The 19819-nt window shown below is 34.9% G+C and overlaps 1 protein-coding gene across 3 annotated transcripts; it reads right to left on the reverse strand.

Moving 5' to 3' along the window:
* Positions 1 to 1089: 1089 nt before the first annotated feature.
* Positions 1090 to 19523, reverse strand: LOC131163614 (putative disease resistance protein RGA3). 3 transcript variants are annotated; one of them, XM_058120223.1, is made up of 4 exons: positions 19181 to 19477; positions 14717 to 18938; positions 7797 to 7850; positions 1090 to 1439 (listed from the first exon to the last, which is right to left on the reverse strand). In XM_058120223.1, the coding sequence occupies exon 2, from the start codon at positions 18866 to 18868 to the stop codon at positions 14894 to 14896; it is 3975 nt and encodes a 1324-aa protein (XP_057976206.1). In that variant the 5' UTR covers positions 18869 to 18938; positions 19181 to 19477; the 3' UTR covers positions 1090 to 1439; positions 7797 to 7850; positions 14717 to 14893. The 3 variants fall into 3 exon arrangements, with proteins under 3 accessions (XP_057976206.1, XP_057976205.1, XP_057976207.1); XM_058120222.1 differs by lacking the exon at positions 7797 to 7850 and having other exon boundaries at positions 19181 to 19523; XM_058120224.1 differs by lacking the exon at positions 7797 to 7850 and having other exon boundaries at positions 19116 to 19458.
* Between the last annotated feature and the right edge of the window lie 296 nt (positions 19524 to 19819).

The following is a 19819-nucleotide window of genomic DNA, read 5'->3' on the forward strand; positions in this document are numbered from 1 at the left end:
TTTCATTTGTTTTCTTACTTTCTTTACTAACCAAACATGAAAAAATAGATTCCTTCATATTTTCCTTCCTTAAGTTTTTCCATGTTCCAAACAGGACCTAAAGTAAAAAATTAGAAGAAAATATAAACAAATATAAAATTTGATCTTATTCATATCAAAACTTCGTAGTAAAAATTGCTTTAATCAAATCCAACTAATAAGATACAAAAATTTTAATCTTAAACAAACTTGTATTTTACCTTATGCTAATATCTTTTGTCATCTTATTTCTTTGATTAATAAGATTCAAGAATTAACTATTCTATATTTATATTTTATATGTATGTAGGAATGACATAAGTTATTTTATGGACAAAAATGTTTTTAATTTTTAATAGTACGGCAAGCATCTTTCGAAATAGTAGATTAGACCAAAATTAGAATAAAAAACAAGCAATAAATCTATCAAATTGCTTCCAAAACGGTCATAAAGAATATAAGTTAATTGAATAATAAATAATCCAGTAGCTTTAAAAGGCAAAAATATCAAGAAAATAAAATTACAAAACTGTAAATGCCTTCCAGATATTAAAGGTCAAATGCATTTAAAATTTTAAAAATTTGCTAATTGATCATTAGGTGAATAAATATAATGATTATAAAAAATTTTAACTGAATATAATAACATATAATTTTAATTCATTTTTCTTAAAGAAATATAATTACAAAACCATTGCCGACTTTTTAAAATGCATTATATATTAACAGTCAAAAAAAGCCACTAAAAATTTTTAGGGTTAATGAACCATCATAAAAGGTATATTCCTCACATTTAGTTCATAATGTACAAATTGCATGTGCCACTGCTTGTGAAACAACATTGTAAATTCATTTGATCTTGTAAAAAAATATAAAGCTTGAGCAGGGTCTTAGCTCTAGTAAAAGTGCTTGGGAGAGGAAAAATTATTTTAAAATTTGCAAATCTTAACTCATTTTCATTCAATGAGAATTTTTTGGTGCTGCAAATAGTAAACAATTTCAACTCCAAATTACAATGAGACCGTCACAACTGTTACTAAAGAGCATAATGAAAGAAGATGCACCAAAAACTAATAATGAAATCCAGAAAATATAATTTAAGCCTGACGGTCATGCTGGAGATGCAAAAGATTTGAGCTTGCTGCAATAGATTCAGAACTTGCAGCAATATAACCATGCAATTTTTAGTTATTCTCTTATATATTACAAACAGCCACTGAATCTGAAATCTGCTAGTTGATACAAATAACCATGATCGTTCAATTAAAAAGAATTACTTTCCTAAAAAAAATGTTCAATAGGGTTTTTCCCCTAAAGAAATGTTGGGGGCGCGTAAGCAATCAATACTTGGAAGGAATGAAGTTGAGCCCGCAAGTCTCTATCTCACAAAATGCCATAGATACTGAAGACATAATGAAAGCCTGAAATTCAAGAGTAGATGTGAAGTAAATGCTTTGGATGCCACATGTAATTAAGAAAGAGAATACACACAAAAAGTAGCATTTCATTCATAAGATATATGAAAAGCAACTTATAGACGCAAAAAATAAATTAAAAATTGTAGATAAATATTGTTGAGTGCAACATAGATATATACAGTGCCACTTTAGCAAATTATATTGGCATCATCAAGTTTATATAAACAAAAAGCAAAAATATTTAAAAGAGAGTTTAGAAGAGAGCGATAAAGAAATTCACTTGCTAGTGTAATTTATTGGGCATCTACTCGAATGCCAATGCTACGTTAGTAGCATAAGGAATGGATTAAATTCATATTGCCCAACTGCGAAAAAGTTCCAAGGATGCAATATTTGACATCAAAGTCTTACAAATAACATGCAAAAAAAAATCTTAATCAATATCTTTCAATAACAAAAGCAAAAAACAGACTCTTGAAACTGAACTCCAAGATATTCTGTCACAATTTTACAAACCTATTACCACAAGCATACTCGCTCTGTTGATAAGGAGACTTAAGTTATCTTGCTGATTAATTCAACTGATGACTAAGAAATTGGAAAAAAATAAATTTCAATGTCTGATAGAAAGATGCATAAATGGAGAATACAATCGATTCGGTGAGCAATTACTTTGTTGATCTATTCATTACATAAGTGAGATAATTGAAAAATTGACCCAGGGGGACTGCCTGTCGTTGACTACAGTTTTTTGTCAGCGCCCAAAAAAAAAAAAGGAAAAAAAAAGGAGAGAAATTCTTTGCAGTGATTTCACACATTCTATTTTTCAAGGCTGTTTTTGGGGCAGAGTTAATTTTGGATTTTAAATTTGTGTTGATTGATTCAGACAAAAAGTGATACAAGTTGTATTATATTTTAATACATTTAACACATGTCTAAATTCACGGCTTGAATGCTATGCTCCAAAACGCAAGGTATTGAAAATAGAAAAATCATTTTCCTGAAAATGAAACCAAAGAATATGCCTAAACAGAGACATGCAAGTTGACCAAAGTAATAGGGTTGACAGCTGAAATGCTGCTATTGAGTCATTATGGAGAAAGCATTTGTATAAAGATCCGAAAAATTAAAATAATTAAAATAATTTTAAAAAATAATAAATAGATAAATAAAAGAAATAGTATGAAATAATAAATAAATAAATACATATTAATTATTAATCAAATAATTAATTAAGTATTATTAAATTAAAATAATTAAATAAATGGTATGATAGATATATATGAGTATATATAGGTTAGTGGGTTGGATGCTTTCTTTGTAAGCAATCCAAATTAAACAATTTAAATTGGAAATCCTTTTCCAATTGCAAACAGAAACCTCACGCCATTTTCTCTCTCTAACTCTCTTCCACGGTCATTTCTCTCTTTCTCTAAAATTTCTCAGCAGATTTTTGACCGATCGAAAAACGGAAGGAACTGTTGGATTCCTATCTCCGTCACCGATATTTCTATCGGATGGGATTTTGTCGATTTAGGCATCTGAGGACCCAACCCAACACCCCAAACACTAAAAAAAAAACCAAAACCCCCCTACCCCCCTCCACTCCCCCTTAAAAAAAACAACCCTCCCCCCCCACCCCCTCCTCCCCCAAAGCGCCTCCCCCCCTCTCCTCCCTCTCCTCCCCTCGACCCCCTTCCCCCCCCCCCCCCCCCCCTATCCCACATAGAAAAAAAAATGCTACCCCCCCCCAACCAAAAGGAACTAAAATAATATATTATTCCCCTACAATTTCGAGACCCCTATAATACCTCCCATTCCTACACCACCCCCCAACCACCCCTTAACCACAACCCCCCACCAAACCAATTAAAACATCCCCAAACAACACACAACTGCACCCCACCATCTGACCCGTCGCCTACATGTCCACCCCCCGGATAACCCCCCCCGTTGACACAGTTAACCCAAAATCCCCCCCATCCGACGAACCAACCTCATACCAGCTCCCTCCTAAACAACTGGGCTCATATACCCACATAATAAACCCCCCTCACCACTATTCTTAGTAGATTCCTCAACCTATTCCTTCCATCCGTTTCCACCCCTCAAAAATAACCACCCCCCCCATTCAAAACCACTTACCCCCCCCACACCATATAAAACCCCCCACACATCCCCCCCCTTAATAACTTTTTTAAACAAAAACACAAATTCCTCCCAAACCCAACCCCCTACCACCACCATCAACAACTCACCCCCCCCCCACAAAACCACACACACCTCATTAATTTTTTTTTACAAAAACACCACCAACACCCTCTCTCCCTTGACATCCTCTCACTTTTCAAATCTTCCCCCCACAAACACAAAAAAACACCCCAACCCCCCCAAACTCCTTCCCAAAACCCCCTCCCCTCCCCCCCACCCCTTTTTTTCACTTTTTCTCCTGCTCTAACATTTTTCTTAGATCTTTAACTAAATCGACAATCGACACCACCATAGGGTCCTAGTTTCGATCATTGTCATTTTTGATTCGGAGTAAATTTTCAATTTGGGTTATCCTAAAACACCACTCCAAAGCCTAAAAGTAAGATTTAGGGAATTAAATAAATTAGTTATATTTAAAATTTATGGGTTTAGGAAATGTTAAAATAGTATTTTATTTAGGATTGATTTCATATAACTAACATTTTTGATTCAGGATTCGGGTAAGCGCCGCATGTATCTTTTGGGGTCCCTATTGGCGTAATTGAAGAACACCAGGTAAGAGGAGGAATATATATTAAACCAGATTTATGAATTAAACGGATAAATGGATTATGTTATGTATATATGTATATGTTTTTTTCGTATGAGTTTAAAATGTCAACCGTTTAAATTATGATTTCTGAGTTTAAAAGCTAGTTTTATTAGATGTGTATTGTGAAAATGGATTGATGAAAGTGAAAGATTTTTCAAGATAATTGTATAGGAAATTAAAAGTATACTTTCAGTATATGAACGATAAATGAGGGTTGACTTATTTTATAGAAAATGTTTGAAATATCTTACGAAAATTGTGTGGCATGAGTAAAATGTATAATTATTCTGTGTTGAATTATGTTATAGTAGTGATATGAAAGTTATACGAGGAAATGCAATGAGAATGAAATAAATATGTTATGAATTATGCTAATGTGATTGTAACCGTTCCTAACCAAGGAGGAAACAGATGAACAATTGAAAGAAGCTGTAAACTAACTGATAACAGCTGAAAGGAGCGATGTAGTAGCAAGAGGGTAGAATAGTACATATCTATGTGGATTAACTGATGTACAGCTGAAAAGAGTTGTAGTATGAATGTAGGAAATGAAATGAAAAATGAAAATAAAATGAATATGAAATGAATGAAAAATGAAATGAAATTGTATTGTAAACGTTTGTGTAAAATGGGAAAGAGTGAAATGTCAATAGCTGATTTAACATGAACAGATAAGAAATACAGAAATACATGACAGATAAAGTAATTGTAGTTATTGTATTATCAGTACCATGCTAGTATGATATGTATTTATATGGGCAGGATAAACTCTTCTGCCCGACGGGCTTGCTGAGAAAGGCGAGTGCCACTAGTAGGTATCAGATTTGTAGCAGTAAGCTGCATAAACGTATTAGGACAGAAAGAAATTACTTATATGGGCGGGTAAGTTATCAGATTCTCGGGGGAGCATTTGCTAGTAAATTTTGTATGAATGTGTGAAATACGAGATTATTTTTTCACTTGAGGGTTTATTGGGTAAGGTAAGTGCCTTTGATATGTTTCAGGTTGTGACCATTGATTGCCTAGAGTTAGAGAGCAGATGGGTGCTACTTGCATGGGCGAATAATCACCCTATCTTTAGGTATTATTGTGGATTTTAAAATACCTGAAATGTGGTTGATCAAAACTCAGCTTGAAAGGATTTAGAAAATTATGATAATGAATTGCAAATAATGAATACATATACCCCATATACAATATTATTTACAAAGCTCATGTTGGAACGCACGCTGATTTAATATATTGTTTCTATTCCATTTACTAAGCATGTGTCTCACCTGAATACAAATTTATGTTTTCAGGACTTCCACATGATCGAACTTAGAGAGTTTGAGATTGTTATCACATTTTTGGATATAAAAAAAAAAAGGGGTATAAACTTTGATGATACTTTTGAGATGTATAAGTTTTATTTTTTATATTTTAAAGTCTTCTGAGTTGTGACTACTGGAAAGTTGTAAATTATGTTTTTGAAAATATGTATAAATCTATATATGGATACACGTAGGGCCATGAATGATTTATTTTGGAATGTAGACAAATGTAGAAAACTTTAGTATTAGATTGTTGGAGAGATTAATATTTATATTTTTCACTACGTAATGATAATAGAATGTCAGGTATCAGGTAAATAAATGGAATGACGGGACATTTGGATCCCACTAGGCGGTTCGGGGCGTCACGAAGTACGGTTTATTAAGGTATAAAGTATTGTACCGAGTTTTGGGCTTGGAGCATTACAATTTGATTTTTTCCTAAGATGGAAGAACGAAATGAGCATTATATTAGTCCCTAACTAAAGCCACATACAATTAGATACGTTGGAATTTGTCTTTCATATAAGCAAAAGACATCAATCCCACTTATATATACTGGAATTGTTGGGGCCAATTAGCTGAATCAAACCCATTATGGTGATATTGAAAGCTAGAAAAAACCCCCCCACCACCAAAAAAAAAAAAAAAAAAAAACAAAAACAAAAAAAAATATGTCTTTCCATTTTCACTAATGCAAGTACTCAAAGCCTCAAACCCATTATAAATGAACAGCAGTTCATGCAATGAAAGGGGGGAAAAGAAATTCAATGAAAAAATATGACTTCTTCCATGAAAAATAATAAATTTATTTCAATTTTAAATTGTGCTGGCTACCTATAATAATTATAATTATTATTTTTTTTTTTTCTCTTTGCTACTGCATGATCAATTAATTTTTTTTGTCATAAATTTAAAATAAATTATTTGGGAGTACCTTCTTTTTTTGTTTTTTTTTTTCTCCTTTTTTTTTTCTTTAGGTCTATAATTTTATTTTTAAAATTCAATTTTTAGAAAAAAATAGTATTACTAAAATGTTTCCATTATTCAAAAAAACTTTGCGATGGTGTCAAAAGAATATACCTATTTTATGTTGAGACTATATTTTATTAGTTTTGAATAATACTATTAAATCAGTTTTTACTCATGCTATTTAAAGCTAAAATTTTTAATTATCTAAATCTATCTAATCTGGATTTTTTTTTCTAGAAATATTGTCTTATATTTAAGGATAATATATTTTTTGTTACAAAATATTTTATACCAATTGTGTAAGTCTGGTTTGCTTTTTAGCCAAATGGATTTTTTTCTTTTTGGTTTAAACATTTAACTTTATCTAAAAATATATTTTATAAATATAATATTATCAAATTTTCTTTAAATTATTTTATTTTAAAGCTACTTATCTTATTTTTAAATTATAAGGATACTTTTTTCTTAAACATCATTTATCTTATTTTTACTTTTATTGATTATATATTAATATAGATATAAATACACGTATACCTGTATAGTTAGTTATTTACTTTAAAACCAAATGAAAGTTCTTTTTAATTTTTAAACAAGTAATTCCTAGACATTCAAAATATATTTTCATCTAGTTTAATGCAATTTATTTATAGGATACTAAATTGTACTTCTTTAAGAATATTTAATCATATTAAAAAAAAAAAAATCAAGACATTATTGCACAAAAAATGATACACAAATTTTCACTTAGATGCATGGTATGATGAATATTTATTCTTATTTTAGAAGCACTCCTATCTTTCTTTTAAAAGATTGTGATGTATTTGATAGAAAAATTAACTTTTAGGAATTTTTAGTCCTACTTCTAAAGATAAAGATATTTTTATCATAAGATGATTTTTCACTATTCATCGTTTATAAAAGCATTAACTATAACAGAGATTGTAGCAGGTTGGGAGAACTAAGGTAACAATTTCTAACAAATGGTAATCTGATATGCCCTCGTGATGGTGGAGAACTTGCACAATTGCATCTTATGATGATTCAGGCACTGATGATGCCTTGTAGGCGGTGAAGATTTCAAATTCCCAAATTCTAATGACCATCATAAATATTATTCATAATAAAGAGCAGAACCAAAGGTAATGCGCCAAAAAGCAACTCTGATAAGCAGATCCTAAAACTTATTATCCTCAAGTAATCACACGATTTTCAGAATTACTTAAATGAATGACGTGAATAAAATAAATTGGGTGTGAAAATTTAAGACAGTACCTAGTGGATCAAATATTATGGGTTCTTCAACGGTAAAAGGAAATCTTCCTTTTCCTGCAGGAAAAAAATGTTGAATATATCCATGTAACAGCATCCATATTTGGAAGCAATGGAAACAATTCTGTATAAATGTTTGTCGTGCGGCACCCGACTATACCAACACCAAACTATACAACTAATAATATTGAATATATAATAAACTTAAAGTAATGCAAAACTTAATAATAAAAATAGTAAAAAAAAAAAAAGACAGAAATTAATGAGATTCTGGAATAATTACATACATCCTCGGGCGCCGACGCTCAATCCACTACTTCTTGATAAAATACAACTTTGAGGTGTGTTTTACAAATGAAGAGTTGAGCTCTTCATATAACTTCAACCTTAAGTTCAAAAAAAACACTTCTCACCAATGTGACGATAAAAAAGAAAAAATTCAAAATAATTTTTTCTATCATGTGGAACTATTTCTACCACGTGGGGACAAAAAAACAACAAAATCTCCACCTTGACGATAAATTTAACAAAATTTTCAGTCACCAAATTTTTAAAGTTCCAATCACGACGCATTCCAAAAAATTTCATACTCGCAGGAGATTGATCAAGTCCAAACAATGTTTGAACTTGATTGTTGTTTTTTTCCCCCCCCACCCAATTTTGGTCACATATTTGCGGGGTTTTCAGTGTAACATCTTTCTGAAAGTATTCTTACCTCATCAATAATATACCGCATTAAAATAAACGATGTCGATGTGATTCGTTCGTGCATGGTAGATTGATCTTGCTAAAGGAATAGCACTTGGCTATCACAAAATACAACCAAGTGCTTCCAAACTCCCAAATTTTAAGTAAAACCCCTGCAACCGAAATAGCTTCCATTAATAGTCTCTGAAGCTGTCAGGTACTGTGCTTCTGTATAGACCGACAATTGTAGACGTAAGATAGACCTCACTCACGACATCGCAATGTAAAAAACATATCAGTAGTTGATCGACGATTATCTAAATCTCTTGCAAAATCAGAATACACACATCCAACACCCCATGTTCAATCGTATTATTTTCTCAAATAACTATACCGATATATCGTATTATAATATATGTTAAAATCCATTTACGCTTGCCAATGTCCATTACCCGGGATCAACATATACCTACTCCATATTAGCTTGTGAAAAAATAGGTCTTAGTACAAACCAGTGCATACATAGACTACCAACCAAACCACTTGTATAAGAAACTTGTGAAATATATTACATTCTCATTTGATTTAGGAGATAAAGTTGCATTAAGTTTGACATGAGGAGCAATAAAAGTGCTTACAGGTTTTAATTGCTCAGACATGCCAAAACTTTGTATACCTGTCTTCAAATATGTTGAGACACTAACTCTTCTCTCATCGTCTTGCGGAATCTCCAACCAAGGTATCTTCTTGTTCACTCCAAGATCTTCATCTCAAAGTCTTGATTAACTGACTTTTCAACTTATCGATTTCTTCTTTGTTCTTTGAAGCTATCAACATATCATCAACATATAAGAGTAAATATATAAAGATCTATTTTTGTAGTTTTTGAAATAAAAACAATGATTATGTTTATTTCCGATGTACTTCTAACCCATCATAACTGATGAAATCGTTTTGTACCACTGTCTTGAGGACTGTTTTAAACCATACAACGATTTACCCAGTTTACATACCCAATTTTCTTTTCCAACAGCCTGAAATTCATCTGAATGAGTCATATAGATTTCCTCTTCCAAATCACCATGTAAAAATGCATTTTTTACATCGAGCTGAACTAATTCAATATCAAATTGTGCTACCAAAGCCAACAAAATTCGAATGGAAGAATATTTAACAACTGGAGAAAATACCTCACTATAATCAATATCTTCCTTCTGTGCGTAGCCCTTAACTACCAATCTAACTTTGAAACAAACATTATTTGCATCTGAAAATCCTTTTTTCTTTACATAAACTCATTTGCAACCAATTGCTTTCCTACCCTTGGGCAGCTGGGCTAGCTCCCAAGTCTGATTCTGATGAAGAGACTTCATTTCTTCATCCATTGCTCTTTTCCACTTGTCTAATTCAGAGTTCCTCATTACTTCTTTGAAAGTGTACAGAACATTATCATCCACAACTGGAAGTGCATAGGTCACCATATTAGTATACCGAGCAGGTTTTCGAATTTCTCGTCTTGGCCTCTGAGAAACAATTGATTTTTGTTGCTGTGAAGATTCTCGAATTGAAATCTCTTCTTCTTATACACTATTCCCCACCGTAACTGGAGAGTTACTTTGTGTAGTCTCATTTATCACTGAGTTTCTCAAAATTGTCTCAACCTTCACCTGTTGTTGAGTACCATTGGTCTTCTCTTCAATTTGTGACTCTTTGCGCATTGTTTTCTTCATCATTGCAAGTTCATTAAAAGTTACATTTCTGCTTAAAATCATTTTTTTCCGTCTCTAGACACCAAAGACGGTATCCTTTGACTTTTGCACTTATCCCCAAGAATATTGATTTCTTGGCTCTTGAATCAAACTTAGATTCTTTAACATGATAATAAGTCATAGTACCAAATACACGTAAAAAATTATAATCACTAGCACGTTTTCCAGACTATACCTCATAGGGTGTTTTTCCCTCTATTGCAGATGATGATAGACGATTGATGAGTTGACACACATATCTAACAGCTTCAGCTCAAAACCTTTTGTCTAGCCCAGCATTAAACAACATACATCAAACTTTCTCCAATAAAGTTCGATTCATGCGCTCTATCGCCCCATTCTACTGTGGGGTATCTCTAACTATGAAGTGTTGAGTAATACCTTCATCCTGACATACCTTCATAAATGGGTCACTCCTTTATTCACCACCATTATCTGATTTAAATTGTTTAATCTTTCTGCTAGTTTGAATATAACTAATTTTTTCCACTTAAAGAAAATATCACACTTCATTTTTATGCTTCATAGAATACACCCAAACTCTCTTAGAAAAATCATCAGCAAAAGTGACAAAATAATGCATACCACCCAATGGAGCTGTTTTTGTGGGGCCCCATACATCTGTATGGATGTAGTCTAAAATATCCTCAGTCTGGTGGATTGCAGTGCCAAATTTCACTCTAATCTGTTTTCCTAGAATACAATGCTCACAAAATTCAAGTTTGCACACCTTTACACCCTTTAACAAACCTCGCTTAACTAATTGTTGTGAAAATTTTTCTCTTGCATATGCTAATCGCATATGCCATAACCTGGTTGTATCTGAACCTGTATCTTTCTTAGAAATAACAGTTACTGAGCCAATAACTGTACTACCCTATAAATAATACAAATTATTTTTCCTTATTCCTTTTATCACCACCAGCGCACATGATTGAATTTTTAAGATTTCATCTTTCAAAGTAATAGTGAACCCTTTAGATTCTAAGACACTTAATGAAATTAGATTTTTCTTTAGACTTGGAACATACCTAACATCATCTTGACATTTCAACTATATTGATCTTATTCCACTTGTTTTACAAATATTATTATTTCCCATAAAAAATAATCCCACCATCTAATTCTTCAAAATTAGAAAATCATTCCCTATGAGGACACATGTGATAGGAACAACCAGAATCCAAAATCCACTTACCAAAATAACGTGACGAACATATTCCAACAAGAGAAAAATCTGACTCACTTCCATCATCATTGACTATATTGACATTAGAATGTGTTTTACCCTTATTCTTTTGCTGTAGTTCAGGGCAATCTTTCTTCCAATATCCTTTCTCATGACAAAAGACACATTCATCTTTAGCAGGTCTCCCATGAGATTTACTCTTCCCATGAGATTTACTCCTCCTTCCAAGCATACGACTCTGAGAACGTTCCCTTATTGTTAGTGCTTCTGCTGTCTTCTTATGGACCATTTGATCCTTCTTTCTGCATTCAGTATAAATCAATGTAGTACAAACATCATCAAACGTAACTTTATCTTTCCCATACAACAAAGTGGTGGTTAGATGTCCATAATCATTAGGGAGAGAGTTTAGTAATAATATGGTTTTATCCTCATCTTTCACATTTTCATCCAAATTTAACAAATCAGCCAAAATTTTATTAAAAACATTTATGTGGTCATTAATCGAAATACCTGGTTGATACTGGAAGCAAAACAATTTCTTTTTCAAATAGAGCCGATTTTCCAGACTCTTTGTCATAAATATATCTTTCAATGTCTTCTACAATTTCTTTACAGATGTCTTCCTCATAACACAATATTTCTGATTTTTAGCGAGACATGGACAAATCGTACCACATGCCTGACGACTGATCTTTTCCCAATCTCTGTCACTCATATCCACTGGTTTATCATCCAAAGCAATATTTAACTCATACTGATACAAGATGTCCATCACCTCACATTGTCACATACCAAAATTATTGATACCATCAAATTTCTCCACCTCAAATCGAGCATTAGCTATTGTCTTTGACGATGATGTCGAAGTTGAAGGGATTGAAGTTCGTGTGGACAGAGTTTCTTCTACTACTGCACTAGTTTTTGCCATCTTCTATATATTCAATAGCAACCAACAAAGCAAATGACCTAAGATGAATAGTACGTACCAACTGTGTCTACTCTATTTTATATTATGAAATTCCACTTTAACTACGCCGACCTCCAGGGAGCGACTGAGCCGCAATGATCTCTGAGCGTTTGCTTAGACAAGATCTTTCTTAAGTATCAAATATGGAATCAAGGATACTAATAAAAGAATATCCCTCCGTATCGACACTATTCAACCTAACTCTAATACCAACTGTTGTGTCGGGCAACCCACTTGTGCCAAACACCAATACTACAACTAATGCTATTAAATATATAAGAAACTAAAACAATGCAGAAACAAATAGTAAAAACAGTAAAAAGAATAAAACAAGAAATTAACGAAATTCGGCATAGAATTACCTACGTTTTCGGGCACTGACGATCAATCCATTACTTCTTGACAAAGTACAACTTTAATGTATATTTTACAAATGAAAAGTTGAGCTCTTTATGTAGCTTCAACCTCAAGTTCAAAAAACACTTCTCACCAATGTGGGACAAACAAAGAAAAAATTCAAAATAATTTTTTTTACCAATGTAGAACTATTCTACTAATGTGGAAATAAAAAAAACAAGCAGGAGTCTAGAGATACTTGAAGATGATAAATCTTAAAATCTAAAGTAAACATGAAGATAATGTCTTTCGTACTATATGTATTTTAGAAAAGAGTGGAACACAAAAAGTAGCATTTCATTAGCAACACAATACGAAAATAACTTCAAAGGACAACAAAATAGATTAAAATTTTTGAGATAAATTTAATGAAAAATGACATTCAAAATCTATGTGCATTGAAAAAACATAAACATGGACACAACGGCTTATCGGTAACAAGTAATAATAAAGCATGGCCAAAAAAGAAGAAAAAAATAAAGCCCATACCTAAAACATAGCATTAAAATTTAACCAAATTACACTCATTTCCCGCAAATGTTAGATAACAAAATGGTGCAGGACCAGAAGCAGGTATTGGATGAAGCATTTTGATCCAATTTGGAGGCCTATGTCAAATAACAGTGTCAAAGGATTACTGGGTCCTAAACCAAACGTGCTTGACTATTAGTTGTTTATTATGCGGTTTAGTATGGAAATTCATCCATACTCCACAAAGTAAGGAAGCCCCCAAACAAAGACCCTGATCAAATCCCCAGAACTCCACGTTGAAAACATTCTCTTTATGAAGGCATAGAAGCATTCTCCACAAGAATTAGGCATGAGAATAAACTTCAGAAGCTGCCGCAAATGGTCAGCACGGTGACACACTGAATTTAAATTAGGATTCTCCAAACCACATAACTTAAATTGACCAATGTGTGGCGTGTCTTACAACTTCCTTGAATACAAATTCCAGTGTTCTCAAAAAAGATTTCAATAAAGAAATTGAATTTACTTCAATTACAGTGTTGTTGATTAGAACAACAAAATGCCAGGTAGGCTCTAAAGCTTAGTAGCCAAGTGTAGTAAGGATGATGGATGACAGTTGCATATCAGGGACTTCTTCATCCCTTAAGCACACATAAAATTCAACTAAAGGGGCAGGCATGAAGTCCCAAAAAGACAAAAAATTTTGCTTAGCAAAAAGAGGTACTGAATAAATTTTACGAATGCTAGCAAGGCTTAAATACCACAGAAAACTGCTGCTTAATATCGGAAAATAAAGGAGGGAGGGAGGGAGGCAGAGGGGTTTATTATATAGACTTGAAAAAAATAAATTTGTACCATACATAGCTCATAGCTTAATAATGATGCTTCGATTCTTTTTATATTTAATTGCTCTATCCAACACATTGTATTTTACATTGCGAAACATATTTTAGGAAGGAAGAAGCCAACCAAAGCATTTAGTGGCTCCCTAAAAGTAAGCTTGCTCCAAGAAGGAAAAGGGAATGATAGAATAAAACTTAAGCCCAATACCATTGAGATATTAATTAGATAACAAAAAATTTACTTCTAAAGAAGAAGGAGAGTATTCTATCCAGGAAAAAAAAAAAAGGAGGATGAGGAGGAGGAGGAGGAGGAGGAGAACGATAAGTTGAATGCGAGTAATTTCTTTTTTCAAAAAGTAAATTGTTTGGTGTATTGTATGCAAGAAGATATTTCCTTTTTGCCTTTTTTTTTTGTCCCAGATATATGTCGAGATTTTGATGAAATAAACAGAATCATTATTTACAGATATTTATGATGAGAATTTCCAGAAGAAGGAAAATAAATGAAGGATATTTCATGGAATCTCTTGTTTCTTTTTAGAGGATACAACAAGAAATAAAATAAATAAATAGGAGGAGGAGGAGCAGGCAGCACGTACCTATCTTAGTAAAGGAGGGTACCCTCATGAGTCCTGCTGCAAAACTCTGCATAGAATGAATCTAATCATTAAAATAGTAAGTGAAATTTGTGGAGCCATGTTTTGTCTAGATAAGACTTTTATTTGGAAAAAAAAAAAAGAAATTAAAAAAGAAATGAATCTATAATGTTATTAATATCACAGTGTTTCTCTTGAAAAAGGCGGGATGTGAGCAATCTTAGGCCAATCCTCCCCAGTGTCCTTTTTGCATCTCTCTTCTAAGATAGGGCAGCTGTAAATATGGAGAAATTGCATAGTGGTAAGGGAACACATCCAATCTGGCAGTGATTCTAGTTGGGGGCATTCACATAGATGAAGCTCTTGAAATGAGGTGAGGTTGCCCATCCACTCCGGTAAATTCCTCAAACCAGGGCAATCATGAATGCATAAATTCTGCAGAGATGTGGAATGCTGAAGCCACTTAGGGAGACACACCATCTTTGGAATTCCTCCAATTCTCACTTTACAGAGGTTCTTGTTGAGGTTCTCCCATTGCTTGCCATCTTCATCATCATCATCATCATCATTAGAAAATTCCAACTCTTTGCAATATAGAATCTCAAGGACCTCCAGGGAAATTAGATGTTGAATACCACGAAGAGGCAAAGCCTTCAGACAATCACATCGTGAAATATAGAGATAACACAGAGATGTGGAATGCTGAAGCCACTTAGGGAGACACACCATCTTTGGAATTCCTGCAATTTTCACTGAACTGAGGCTCTTGTTGAGGTTCTCCCATTGCTTATCATCTTCATCATCACCATCACCATCATCATTTGACAATTCCATCTCTTTGCAATATTTAATCTCGAGGGCCTCCAGGGAAATTAGATGTTGAATAGCATGAAGAGGCAAAGCCTTCAGACCATCACATTCTAAAATATAGAGAGACTGCAGAGAGGTGAGGCCTCTGAATCTTTCTTCATCTCCCAAGGTCAGTAGCCTAGGGCACCCATCAATGCCCAAACTCTGAAGAGAAGTGAGGTTTCGAGGCCACTCCTCTGGCAGAGATTCCAGATCCCCAATTCCTCTTATATACAGAGACCTCAAATTGGAAAAAGGGAATGATGAGATGAAAGAAGCAGATGAAGGAAGAGAAAAGCTGGAGGAGGAGGAGGCTGCAACTGTTGCAATTAGGCGGCTTTCTTGTGTTAATGCGGATGTCGTCGTCATCGCCTTTTTCATTAGTTGTTGAGTTAACTCCCTCGCATCAACTTCTTCCAAATACAGATCTTCAACAGATGGACACAGAGGCATGGATGTCAGCTTAGGGCATTCTCTGATCTCCAATTTCATAAGACGGGGAAATGACAATAATGGTGCTACTAATAGTGGCTGTTGTTGCCTCACACCACCAATCGCAGTAGCAGTAGCAGTAGCAGTACCACTATCTGCCACTTCCTCCCTCCACCATCCCTTCAAATTTTCCATAAGGGAGAGCCGAAGTTCTTCAAGGGCAGGGAAGAATGGTCGCCCTGTCACAAAATTTGCATTTTCTTCTGTTGCTGCTGCTGCTGATATTGAGGGCAGGCAGCAATAGGAGTCCACATTGTTAGACGGGGGGTTCGTTGACGACTTGTATTCTTTCCAACTCTCCTCCATGTACTCCACTGACCCCATAAAATAAAGCGAAAGAAACTTCAGATGAGGAAGCTGACCAAATGGTGGGAGATGTTGGCACTTATGACATTCCCGCAATCTAATGTCAACAAGATTTGGCAGCAGGGAGCACATCTTATCATGCATCATCCAATTGGACCACCTTCTTCCACCGAACGCAAATATTTCCAACTTTTTCAGACTTGGATGCGGCTGGAGGCTTTCCAATACTGATGCATAGTCATAATCATAACCCACCTCCTCCCCATGCCCATTCCTTTCTTGCTTCCACTTCAAATACAGCTCTCGAAGGTGTTGCTTCTCCTTCAAAATCGCTCCTGATGTTGCTGCTGCATTTTTCAACTTTCTCCCAAGTACAACGCTCAACCTCCCTTCCAGATTATTTAACCCTTTCAACTCGCTGAGTCCACTGCTTGTGGTTGCATCCTCACCCACCACAAAATCACTCAACATTCGAAGGTAAGACAGCTGCCCCACTCCGTGTGGCATACCTTTCAAACTCATACAATCATCCAAATAAAGATGCACCAAGTTGACTAAATTCTTAATGTCCCTCGGCAATTCTTCGAGTTTCCGACAAACAGAGAGCTTCAATGTCTGTAAATTCACCAGGAGAGTAATAGATTCAGGGAGTCGTTTCATATTGCCGTTCCTAGAAAGGTCAAGATACCTTAGTTGCTTCAACTTCCAAATTGAACCCGGTAACATTTCGATCCCTTGGCCATGCAAATCCAACACGCGTAGGCACCTGAATCTCGAAATAAGCTTTCGGCAACATGTTTCATTCACTTCTATATTCGGAAAAATTGAATGGGATGGCAAAAGAAACGTTCTCAACTTACCTGCATTGAAAAATGGAGATGGAATTTCCCTCAATGAACCTTCCGATTCATAATGAAATGATAGGTGACGCGTCTTTTCTGTAAACTTTACTGCCTCTAAGGTCCCACTACAAATTCGTTCCCCAGCAACAGATACTGCAAGGTCATGCATCAGATCATGCATTTTACAACTCTTTATACCATCATCCCGTTCATTTCTTTTTACATCTTGAAAAAATGATCTCCTTAATAGCTCAATAAAATACTGATCCCCAATTTCTTCTGCACATTGGTTTCCATCCTCCGAATGAACAAAACCATTTGCCACCCAAAGTTGGATCAAGGTTCGCTTCTTAATTTTAAAATCTTTAGGATATACTGAACAGTAAGCAAAGCAGTGCTTCAAATATGATGGTAGGTCATCATAGCTCAACCTCAGGATGGGTATAATATCATTTTCTTTTTGATCAATATTTGAAAATTCTTTATGTTTAATGGATAACCAGTACTTGGTATCGTGGGAGTACAACAAGCTTCCCAAAGTCCTTATGGCAAGAGGAACACCTGAACACTTTCTTACAATCTCCTTCCCAATTTCCACTTGTTCTGGGTTTTGTAGCTCTCCACCCGATTGAAATGCTATTTTCTTAAACAAATCCCAGGACCTCTCCTCATCAAGTCCTTTTAAAATATATGGTTGAACCCGCATATCGGTAATTTCTGCAACCCTATGGCTTCGAGTTGTTACTATAATCTTACTTCCACTTGCACCGACCATTAGCAAATTTTTTAATTCACGCCATAACCCAAAATTCTCATTCCACACGTCGTCTAACACGAGCAAGTATTTCTTACCACCAATTTCTTCCCGAAGGCAAATTTGCAGTGCATCCATCTGAAGGCGCTCAGGTTTCTTCTGAGTTGAAGATTCTAAAACATTTTCAACAATTCTCTTCACATTAAAATCATTTGACACACAAACCCACATTTTTAGCACAAAATGTTCTCCAATTTTCTCATCATTGTACACATATTGAGCAAAAGTAGTCTTTCCTAGGCCCCCAATTCCAACAATTGGAATGACTGAAACATTATCTCCAACAGCAACGGGATTGCTCTCCAGTAAAAGATCCATTATTTTATTTTTATCATCTTCCCTCCCAATAACTTCTTCTCTAAGAACAAAGGAATGAGTTTGCTCGCTCGGCCTATATTTAAGTGGTATAGACTCCGCAGGGCGATCAGTTAAGATGAATTGGTTCTTAACCCTTGCAAGTTCATCCAGCCTCTCCCTTATAGCCTTAATCCTCTGACCCATTTTCAGACCAAAAGCAATCTGATTGGAGCTCGAAAAGAAAATGCATACCTTTCTCGCCAGTTTGTTTTGGGTCCTCACTTGTTGCTGCAAAACTGTGGCAGAGAAATGATCGAGCAAATCATCCGCATCATAAATTGCATCTTGAAGCTTTTGAAGCCAATTTGTGATCTTGCGGTTATGGATGCTCTGCTCCTCCGCATCCAAAAGCACGTCCTTGATTGTTGAAACTGTGGTATTGAGTTTTTGGATTTCATCTTTGACAGCCCACGCCAATCCAATCTCCTGAGAAGCCCGAGAGCCCAAATTTTGAAGGAGGGTCTCAGCCAAGCCGAACAGAATTGTTTCAGCCATTGGTGATGACTTTGTGTGAAGATTACCTTGAGATGGAGCAGCAGTCCAAGTGATAGGAGTGATATCCAAGCTGAGAGGAGAAAATCAATTTAATAAATCTCGATCTGAATAAGATTGTAGCCATTATCATCTTTTTTTTTTTTTTTTTTTGGAGTTTAATGAAGAACTTGTATCAATCTAATAATGTCTGATTATTGCAAAAGCATGTGAAAAGAATTGTCCAGAGTTTAGGGGAAAATAAAAATACTTGAGCCTCCATATGTGTATGAATGGAATACATCAGTGAAGGAGGCCAAGAGAATTATTACATACCAGTCTACTAAAGCACTACGCTAGGCAAGCACATTTAAGCCGTCAAAAAGCCCCTCAGCGGGAAATGATGAAGGATGAAACTTCCACTTGGACTGATCTTTCTTGCTAGAGTACTGTGGAGGAGAATAGATCAGAGCAGCGGCCATGGCTCCAGGAAGAACCACGTACTTTGCCAACACCGCAAGCTTAGCCATCAACGGCTCTCCCCGCATGAACGCCATGTGTTTGATGAAAGTCCTGTTCGCACAGTGACCACAACCACAAACTATGGATGTAGTTTCCAGCTACCATTCGTATGGATATTTCTAGTAAGGTCGCATGCATATTTCTAGTCAGATTGTTTGCCATTTGCTGTTCCTGAAATCAATTTATATTTTATTTTATTTTTATTTTTTATGTGGATCACTTACGAGCCCTTGGGACCCTCCGATGTGGCACCAGACAGTGACCTTCCCCTCTGATGCACCTCCCAAGTTAATCTGAATATGGGAACATTCGGCCAATTCATTTCTTAGGACACATTCCAGTGACAGCCACCCTCTAAGGTCACGGGGTCATTTCATCTAGGTGCATCAATCGAGACTCGAACTCCCAATGCTCCTACTCTATTGCCCGCTGTTATCCACCGTGCCATGCTTG

This window comes from Malania oleifera, chromosome 9 (genome assembly GCF_029873635.1).
Source record: "Malania oleifera isolate guangnan ecotype guangnan chromosome 9, ASM2987363v1, whole genome shotgun sequence".
Lineage (NCBI taxonomy): Eukaryota > Viridiplantae > Streptophyta > Magnoliopsida > Santalales > Ximeniaceae > Malania > Malania oleifera.